The following is a 10946-nucleotide window of genomic DNA, read 5'->3' on the forward strand; positions in this document are numbered from 1 at the left end:
TTTACGCAATTGATCCAAAGCCATGTTGTTTTTTTGTTTATCTGGAATCATCTTACTTTTACTGTATATATATATATATATATGTATACTACTATATATATATATATATATATATATATAGATAGATATATAGATAGATAGATAGATAGATAGGCTCATGTCAACACTCGACTCAACGTAGGCCTACTTGTCACTATAGGACTTCCAAGGGTTAAAACCATGGAGCACATTTGATGCTACGCTCATTGTCACAGAAAATAATGCATTGCTTTGATTCAGACTTCATTTGAATTGTATAATTAGCTCTAAAACCTTACTCAGAGTGTTTACTGAATCAAAACTTCCGCTCAAATGACTTCCTAAACGCGATATGTCTTTCCTGGGAAGGAAAGGTTGCGCGTGTCATCAGCCACATCCTGCGGTATACGTTCGACAGTTTCCATGACGTCATTGCAAGACGTCTAGGAAAAGGGGGAGGAGCCACGGTGGTCAATAAAACCAGCTCTCACCTGCATAGAACGAGCATTAGTTATCTGAGAGTGACAGAGTGAACACGACCAAGTCTCGAACTTTTACAGTTTTCAGTATATAGTTAATCATCATTCTTCGACTGGTATTGTATTTGAAGTCTATAATACTATTCAAGGTTAAGAAGATGACACGTACCGTAAGTATTATCTAGATTTAATTTTTTAACTTATACATCATTAAAACAGAATTATATTAGATTAATTCATTAATTTATTTGAGCCAAAAGCAGATTGCATTTAGTTCCGACTCATTTAAGTGCGGTTGCATCACTTTTTAAAGCGTTCTTAGTTGTTCTGAAGATTTTTCACAGGCATTATTGTTATTTAGCTAATATAACTGTTATATTTGTTTGCTAGGCGCTTTCAAATTTTATTTTTTCAACACATGAGTATTAAAAATGACAAGAATGGTACCATAACAATCAGCAGTTTATTGCCGTCTCCGCCCCGGTGGTTTCACTTAACGCTGACCCGTCGGCCTAGTCCTCGAGGCCACAAATTAACTTCGGACAACTTTCTTGGCATGTGGAACCGAGCAGGGGAGTCGAATTCCTTTCCGTTTTAGTAAAAGACGTTCATCGACCCTATGGAAGAAATACATTTGTTACTCTGCTTATTTCTTGAAGTCTCTATTTTAGTATTTCTAAATTTTACCTGTTTGTAGAAACGGTTCGTTCGTGTTTTTCGATTAGGCCTTGGTACTTGGTAAGAGTTCGCCAAGTAATATGAAAGAATGTAATATGGATATATATAATATATATATATATATATATATATATATACATATATATATATATTTATTTATATATATATATATATATATATATATATACTATATATAATCTAAAAATATATATATTTGGCACTGTAAATAAACATTTTAAAACGTAACTGAATTTCAGTGGCTATGAAGTATGAATGAAAATATTTGACTTCGCGGCAATTTTTGTCAATCATTGTTGTGTTTCGTAAAATATAAAAGACTGTAGTGAAGATATAACCCGCAACGAATATTCTGCACATCGATAGAGGCATCCAAAGGGTTGGTTTAGTGGGTCCTTTACCCTTTGGTAAGGTTGAGGTGAACAAAATTATAGATTAAAACGCTTATGCCCTGACGTGAGTAGATGGCATTCTCTCTCTCTCTCTCTCTCTCTCTCTCTCTCTCTCTCTCTCTCTCTCTCTCTCTCTCTCGCTAATAGGGCAACAGAACGGAGTTAGAATAACTTGAGCAAAAATCATCTCAAGAGTTCCCAGACTTTCATTTTCATTCAAGGTCCTCATGAAGCTTTTAATAGACATAACTGTCTTTCAGTGAAAATTTGACTGTTCATATTTTTTCTACTAATGACTTTTTTCCACTCAACGTTCTTCCTTTCTTGTGTGTGGAGGCGTTACTAACTCTCTAAGTAATTCTATTATTATTATTATTATTATTATTATTATTATTATTATTATTATTATTATTTCGGTATTAATGTTCAATTAATCATATTTACATTTATTATTTCGTTTATTTATTTATTTTTGCAAGACATACAAATTAAAGGAAGCTGATCTTATGATAATAATAATAATAATAATAATAATAATAATAATAATAATAATAATAATAATAATAATAATAATAATAATGTGGTGACGAAAACAGAGAAACTACTTGTCGTGTTCGAAACAATCCATAATAAGAATGAGACATATTTTTATCAGCAATCACGGCAACGGGCTAGCAGTTATGATGATAATGATGACCAACATTAATGACGATAATCTGTCCTCTTCCGCAGAGTGTCCCCTGGAAGTTCCTGTGTGCTGTGGGCCTGGCGTTGTTCATTGAGGGAGTAGCGTCACAATGTAAGTACTATCAAGACAAGGAGAATTTAAATGTTGTCCTTGTGTTGGTTACGTAGTTTTACACAAAGCCAGTATTATAAGTTCACAACTTACGTTGTAAAAGGTTTAACGTATGCGTAGGATGATACAGAGGTTTGAATCATTTGCATTAGGATTTGACAATAGACCGCTTGCGTTAGACCGAACCTGGTAGGCTACATATTTGCTACATTTGTGTGCAACGGAGTTGCATTCGGAAGTGGTTCTCGAGTCTGTTGTTATTTGATATTAAACTTTCCCGTATGATATGAATTTGTGTATGAAGTTAAGAAAACAGTATCTGCTACTACACATCAACGTACAATTTCATACGAAAACTAGATCGTTCATCTATAAAAACAGTTTTTATGCAAGTTCATTTTCTCATTCTGATATTTACCCGCGCATTGTGAAGGCCATGAAATTAAGACACAATTGTTAACAGTGTCGCAGAAAGCAATGGCTCTCATGTATCAAGAGAAACGAAATGCTATTGAGACACCGGTGAGTCACTTGTAACACTGCTAAAGTGCATCATCATCAGGCGAGAAAATAGTTTTGAAAATAAACTATTTATGTCACTGTTTGATTTGTCATGATAGTATTATCCATGGTTGCATGATATATATATATATATATATATATATATATATACATACAAACATACAAATGCTATTGTTGACTGATATTGCAAGTGAAATTCCCCAACCGGTTTTCCTGTGCCCAGGAGCAGATGTGTGGGTTACTGAACACATAAAAAATGAACGGAGTTGCATTCGAAAGTGGTTTTCGAGTCTGTTGTTATTTAATATTAAACTTTCCCTCATGATATGAATTAATATATGAAGTTAAGAAAACAGTACACTGCTTCTACACATCACAGTACAATTTCATACGAAAACTAGACCGTTCACCTGCAAAAACGGTTTTTATGCCTGTTCATATTATATGTGTGTGTGTGTGTGTGTGTGTGTGTGTGTGAGAGAGAGAGAGAGAGAGAGAGATCCCAGAAAACTTATTTGTATGATGTTTAGGCAATTGTTGAAGATTCCATCGAAATGACGCATAACTTGTTTGCATAGACGAGACGTGGTCTCATGAATATTCAGCAACCCGTGGCCTCACGTGAGAGTACGTCTTTATAGCAGCGAGGATTTCCCTCTTTAGAAGCTGAAATAGGATCTCTCTCTCTCTCTCTCTCTCTCTCTCTCTCTCTCTCTCTCTCTCTCTCTCTCATATATGAGAAAAGGACAGAGAAAAAGAAAGAAAAGAAGATATATATATATATATATATATATATATATATATATATATATATATATATATATATATATATATATATATATATATATCTGTATTTTTCTCACGTGAGTTATACGCATGCACATACACAGCATATACTTAATTTGTTATATTCACGAACATTTACCCTGCAAAAATCAGGAGAGAGATTGGGGATTCAAGGAAAACGTTATATAACCATTAAATCGTTTTAGGGGTTAGTGCCGTCCGTGCACCTCATGCGGTGCACTGTAGGCATCACTTAAAGTTCTTTGCAGCGTCCCTTCCGTAGGCCCCTAGCTGCAATCCCTTTCGTTCCTTTTACTGTACCTCCGTTCATATTCTCTTTCTCTCACCTTACTTTCCACCCTCTCGTAACAATTGATTCATGACGCGAGTTTTTCTTCCTGTTACACCTTTCAAACCTTTTACTGTCAATTTCAGCTTCAGCGTTGATTGACCTCATAGGTGCCAGCGCTTGGTCTTAGGCCTAACCTCTGTATTCTGTTCTATGTTCTAGTTTCATATTTTCAAAAATAACATAACAGTAATACTGCTGTTGTTATAATATTCATGGATGATGCATTGCAAAGATAAATTTCCTTTTGATTGTTTCGAGAAATTAATTGATCCTTTATCATTTCAGCAAATCCGTGCCCTCAGGAATGCGTGAGCTTGCAGGACTGTCCCGAACTGGCGAAGCTTCTGCGAGATCCTACGTTAGCTAGCATCAAAAGGCTTCAGGAGGCAACATGCTTCATCTCCGGTACAGTCCCAAAGGTAAAGTAGGAAGCAGTTGACTCGGAATAAGAGAAAGCAAGTAAAAAATGCCCCGAAGTTTCTTCGGCGCAATCGAGTTTTCTGTACAGCCGCTACAGCGTATAATCAAATAGATCTAGCTTTCGGTGGTTTCGGTATAATGCTGTATGAGGCGCGGCCTATGAAACTTAAACCACGACCTGGTGGTGGCCTATCCTATATCGTTGCCAGAAGAACGATTATGGCTAAGTTTAACCTTAAATGAAATAAAAACTACTGAGGCTAGAAGGCTGGAATTTGGTAGGTTTGATGATTGGAGGGTGGATGATCTACATGCCAATTTGCAGCCCTCTAGCCTCAGTAGTTTTCAAGATCTGAAGGAGGACAATAAAAGTGCATATTGAAAAAAGTGCGGATGGACAGAAAACTGCAAATGTATATTGAAAACCCACCCACCCACCACACACACACACACACACACACACACACACACACACATGTACATATATATGTATATATATATATACACTATATACACACTATATATACATTATATAATGTATATATATATGTGTGTGTGTGTGTGTGTGTGTGTATGTATATACAGTATATATATAAAGACAGGTTCAGGGATATTCAAAAGAGATGAAATATCTCACAACTAAGACAAGTCCTAAAAGATATTGTCAGTAACAAGCATCAAACATTCCCCCAGAAACAATCGTCGGCCCTACATACAGCGTCTGGTCTTGTCCCCATCCAGTAGACTTCGCAAAATGTAATAAAAATCATTTAAATGACATTTTGTATAAAGAGTTTATCAGTACTATGACGTGACATAAATAATTCTGGCAGAAAGCCGAAAGATAATAATCATTCTACCCCCTTTTTCAATGCCACCAGGTATGCTGCCCACAACCGAAGGCATCCAAGGTATCCTTGCTGCCCAGAAACTGTGGGCAAGGCCCTAGCATTCGAAGGATCGTTGGAGGCGAATCTACGAGTCCTGGCGACTTTCCGTGGATGGCCGTTTTTGGATATAAAGGTGAGTCTTCAGCGTGAAATCTTTTTTTGAATGGTTGGTTGGTTCAGCTGTTCTTTGGCAATATATATATATATATATATATATATATATATATATATATATATATATATATATATATATATATATATATATATATATATATATATATATATATGTTTCCATTTTGAAAGTTCAATGGAATGTTGCTAGAGATTGTAAAAACAGGAAACATTGCAGTGTAAAACTCATACCACAGAAAGTTCACAAACACACAGATTGTATAAACAGGAAACATTGCTGTAAAACTCATACCATCAGATCGAACCCAACTCTCAATTGAATATAAGGGCGCTGCCCACCTTACCTTACCTTACAGACCTCTCAATTCGTTCAGGTTGCCCAAGGGTCCCACTAGGCCATACAAGTCATAAAAGAAGTTGGAACTCGAGGGCAACAGCGCCCTTGCCTTTCAATTGAAAGACCTGGGTTCGATCCTGATGTGAGTCAGAAATTTATTTCTGTTCCACATGTGATTGTGTTGAATATTTATATATATATATATATATATATATATATATATATATATATATATATATATATACACAATATGTGTGTGTATCTATATATAATATATATGTGTGTGTATGTGCATGTATTTTGCTCTGCTTGGTTTATAAAATGTACATCGTCGGCCAATTCAGCTTCAACCGGGAACGTCAATCTGAGCAATCTGTATCATAACTGTCTCGTCTCACTCGGTTCAACAAATTTAAAACCTAATAAAAGTTATTTTCTTAAAGAACAGATGATTTAGATATTCAAATATAAAATTTACTATATGCCCATACACTCATTTTATCTTACTGACCTCTCTTCTTCTTGCAAACAGAGATTGGGTTCGACGGCATAAAGTACCTCTGCGGTGGATCTGTCATCAACGAACGATATGTCCTCACAGCGGCTCACTGCGTCACTCCAGAGCTCTTGTCTGTGCAACCATTGTAAGTATTAATTCACGTGAGCGTGTCAGCACAAACACGCACGCACACACACACACACACACACACATGCTCTCTGAATATCAGGGGCTTCACTGTCCAAAACTCCTACCGGTACGCCTAGGCCTATTAAGAATTTTCTAGGTTTTCCTGTCCTCCTTCCTCCTTCCACTTCAGAATTATACACATCATCACTATCCTCACCACCATCTCCCCTTGGGGGGCGTAGTGCCGTCAGTGCACCTCATGCGGTGCACTGTGCGCAATACTTAAGGCTCTTTGCAGCATGCCTTCTTTAGGCCCCTAGCTGCGACCCCTTTCGTTCCCTTTACTGTACCTCCTTTCATATTCTCTTTCTTCCATCTTACTTACTTTCCACCCGCTCCTAACAATTGATTCATAGTGCAACTGCTTTGAGGTTTTTCTCCCGTTACACCTTTCAGACCTTCTTACTGTCAATTTCCGTTTCAGCACTGAATGACCTCATAGGTCCCGGTGCCTGGCCTTTGGGTTAAATTCTACATTCAATTCAGTTCAACTAATCTCACCTCCATCTCAAAGCACTCTGACCCATCCTTTCAATTATATTATTAACGTTTATACCACTCATACGTATCCCCATATTTCTAATCCTTTCACTTCTTCTTCCTTTACATGCAATATGCAGCAAGTCATCACAACAGCTTCAACTTAAGTTGACATTAAAAAATTCACACTTCGCTACCAAAAAGGAGAGTTGGCTTAACCCAACCGCTTGCATACCTTTTGAACCTTCTCACATAACTTTCTCAACAGAAACAGACGTTTGATTCACATAATATCTTCCGTTTAATCCCACAAACTGTTCTACCCTTGTCATCCCTTCCGTCATCTGTTCTACTTTCCCGGTCAAAATCTTACCATAGTATGCAATCTTCGTATAACGAATATTACGTCCTCGACAGGCACTTCCCCAAGGTTTCTCAAGCTTTCACTAACCCCTTCCACTCTTGTAACAATCGGCTCTACCTCTCTTATCCTCAGTCTTTGAAATAATAACTTTATCGACCAAGAATTCGTATATACTTCAGGTAAACATATGCCGGAGCTCCTTACTATGCTACCGCGCAGGCGCGTAGGAAAAGTGACGATAAGGCACAATGAAATAGTCACAGCCAGCGTGATATACCCATTTGTATTACAGGAAAGTTCATGATTGAAATAACAATGATAACTGTTAGTGCAATTATTAATTAAAACTTTTACCTTGCTCTCTTATTTGTATTCTTCATGTACAGAATTTGTAATTCGGCAAATTTTGTAACTGTCTTAATTATGAAATCACATTTTCACTTATCAGTATCAAGGGAATTTTTTCCTTAGTATGATAACGTCTTGATTATTTCTTACGTCAGGAATTTACCACGGAATCAGAACCCTACAGTGTTATACACATAAACTCAAGTAATTTGAAGGAAACTGACAGATATATTAATTAAATGATCTTCTCAGTACTAAATTTTGGGAGACGTTAACTCACAGTTGATGAAATGAATAAATTCACTATTATTCCACTCAACAGGGAAGTGATTCAACTCGGCGACTGGGACCTTAAGCAATTTGGCAGAGACTGTCAAGGGTCCTTCTCAGGTGAGATCTGCGCGGATCCTTCCGTCAACGTTACCTACGAGAAGATCATAATCCACCCAAATTACAGCAAGAGAGGCTATCAGTCAGATGACATCGCCCTCGTCAGATTGTCGAAGAAGATTGACATCTCAGGTAAGGTCATTTGGTGTCATTTAGCTGGGCCGCTGGTATAGTGGTTAGTGTTGACTCAGATATAGCGGGTTCGCGTCTCCCCCGGGGCGATGAAAGATCACTGGCTCCGTATCATGATCAGTTACCGCTGCAGTGTGGGGTCTGCTGCGGTGGGAGGTTGAAACCAACATTCTTTGGAAGCTTGGATTTCAAGTCAATGGCCCCTTTGGTGGGCTTGTTCCGTGTGAATAGATTTCAATTACTGAAATAAAAATAATAATAATAATAATAATAATAATAATAATAATAATAATAATAACAACGTACAAAAATCAAAGGAGAGAAGGAATGATTTTGTTATTTAGTTGGGTTAATTCAAATTCACAAAGGTCATTTGTTGATATCTAGATTTATTTGCTCTTTTTATCAAATGTTCCAGTAGAAAATAATAGAATATTTGGCATCGTAATTTGCTACATAGTCTGGTTAGCCTAATTTCTTTTATGTGAATTTTGGAGACATTGCCAAATTTGACTATTGGAAACTAGATGAGAGCCCTCAATAATCTATTTTTTTTCCTTTATTCGTAAAAGTATATTATATCTAAAATCATACATTGTCCAGACAAGCGAATATTTATGACATTCTTCGCTACAGTCTGAAGATATCTCAGTATACAAATTCAACTAAACATCTAATGTGTAACTATTCCCTCTGTGAGACACTCAAATGACAGATTTCGTTCGTTACTCGAAAAATCATTGTATATGAAAACTGACTTTTACTGACTTAATCCGACTCCCACAGGTGTCTACATCCACCCGGTGTGCTTACCCCCACAGGGCCTCTCAGCCCGCAGCGCCATGGCTAGGCCTGACCTCCTCAGACCAGAGGCTGTCGTGACGGGATGGGGTATAACTGAGAAAGGCGTCGGAAGCGACCGCCTCCTGAGAGTCACCGTTCCCTACGTTGAGAAGAGCGATTGCAATTCGACCTACAGAGGAAACATTGTAGAAGAACAGGTGAGTTCCTCAGTCACGCAGTGAGGAGGATTTACGACTCCTTGTGCTTTACTTCTTTATTCCTTCATGGTCCTGGTAAAGTTCAGTTAGTAATCCACATAATTTTCAACTAATAATCGACGAAAGAACCTGGCTACAAAAGCAGGTAATGTACACTAAAAATTACCTGAATATTTTTTCCAGTGTCTGTCGCCCGAAGTGCAAAAATAAAAGTAAAACAATCTCCCAGTATCTGCCTTTAACAACGAGGTGGTTCAGTAATTCAGACACGCCTGTGATGTTTCTATTTCCTATTTTGTAATGTTACAGAGACTATATACTGTACTGTATAGTATTTTTATCTAAGAATATTAAATCATTTTTATTTAAGTGCCATTGCTTGTTTCAATCACTCGTTCTTTCTCTCTTTTTCTTGTAATCAAATTTGTCATCTAGCGCGTATCTCTGACAAGGAACTAAATGTTAATGTTATCCTCTCTCTCTCTCATTGTCAAATTCGCCATCTAATGCTTATCTCCAGTGACTGAATGTTTAGTAAGTGTTCGCATTCTTTATTCATGTTGCTCCTTCCAGATCTGCATGGGAGGAGAGATCGGTAAAGACTCCTGCAGTGGAGACTCTGGAGGTCCTTTGGTTCTTGGAGGACCCAGAGGGCCCCCTTACCTACAGATTGGTGTCGTTTCCTACGGTCCCACCGACTGTGGCCAGAATGGAATACCTGGAATCTACACCGACGTCACCTTCTACAGAAACTGGATAGAGGAAACGTTGCAGCCTTGAGGCACTCTCTTCTTATCATTATCTCCGAGAATGGAAAGCTTGAGTTTGAGTGCTCTCTCTCTCTCTCTCTCTCTCTCTCTCTCTCTCTCTCTCTCTCTCTCTTTGATTTTAGATTTTAGTTAAGTAAATGAACTGTGTACAATCATGTCAGTGTTGCCAAAGGTTTTGTATTTATTGAATAAATTATAGCTGTGAATTGTATATTGTCTGTTATTCATTCCGTGACACTCACACTCCCTAACTGCCTCCGTTACTATTATACCAGGCCATCACGACTGTAAATATTCTGATTGGTTGGATGTTTATAGGAGAAAAGAAATTAACAAGGAACGAAAGACGTGTGCAAAGTCGGATGAAGTAGGTTAAGGCTAATTCACATTATAACGTCACGTCACGTCAAAGCACGTGAGAATTTCTTACACGTAATCAAATGGACTTGTTCACGCTATCACGTCACGTCAACATCAAGCACACGGCATCCACCGTCACATCACTACACGTTTTCTTGGAAAGAATATTTTGACGTGACGTGACGGTGCTTACGCAAGTTTCTTACCGCTAAATCTGTGAGTCGCTGAGGTTGGGCACGAAATGAACAGGATTGTGATGGATAGTGTGAATACAAGACACGGCTGATGGGACGGTGACGTGACATGATGTGTCTGTGACGTGATGGTATAATGTGAATCAGCCTTAATCGTCTTCCTCCAAAACGTTTTGAAAAGTTGACTGGAAAATTATTTACTTAAACAGAGTCAGTCCTGAAGGAAGTTCCTAAAATTAGGAGTGGGTTCCCATAAAAAAAACGGACATTATGGATCCCCAGAAAAACGATAGGCCCACTTACAGGGAATTCTGTTAAAACAGGAGAAAAAACAGAATCTCACCAAAGAGCAATAGTTTAAATCGAGGCTGATATAAATATGATGTCGAAAAGAGA

At 37.6% G+C, this 10946-nt stretch overlaps 1 protein-coding gene across 1 annotated transcript; it reads left to right on the top strand.

Annotated features, from left to right (window-relative positions):
* The first annotated feature begins 520 nt into the window (after positions 1-520).
* LOC136844321 (phenoloxidase-activating factor 1-like) lies at positions 521-10207 on the top strand. Its single transcript, XM_067113297.1, has 8 exons — positions 521-667; positions 2318-2384; positions 4330-4463; positions 5346-5487; positions 6356-6467; positions 8026-8225; positions 9012-9226; positions 9800-10207. Exons 1-8 carry the CDS (start codon positions 656-658, stop codon positions 10004-10006), a joined length of 1089 nt encoding a protein of 362 aa, XP_066969398.1. The 5' UTR covers positions 521-655; the 3' UTR covers positions 10007-10207.
* The last annotated feature ends 739 nt before the right edge of the window (positions 10208-10946 follow it).

The sequence above is a fragment of the Macrobrachium rosenbergii genome, chromosome 12 (assembly GCF_040412425.1).
Source record: "Macrobrachium rosenbergii isolate ZJJX-2024 chromosome 12, ASM4041242v1, whole genome shotgun sequence".
Classification (NCBI taxonomy): Eukaryota; Metazoa; Arthropoda; class Malacostraca; order Decapoda; family Palaemonidae; genus Macrobrachium; species Macrobrachium rosenbergii.

Bases quoted from the DNA above. Each gene is read 5' to 3' on its own strand.
- LOC136844321 (XM_067113297.1), top strand. The intron at 5,488-6,355 runs GTGAGTCTTCAG...TCTTGCAAACAG, and splicing joins GGCCGTTTTTGGATATAAAG to AGATTGGGTTCGACGGCATA. The intron at 9,227-9,799 runs GTGAGTTCCTCA...TGCTCCTTCCAG, and splicing joins GAAACATTGTAGAAGAACAG to ATCTGCATGGGAGGAGAGAT.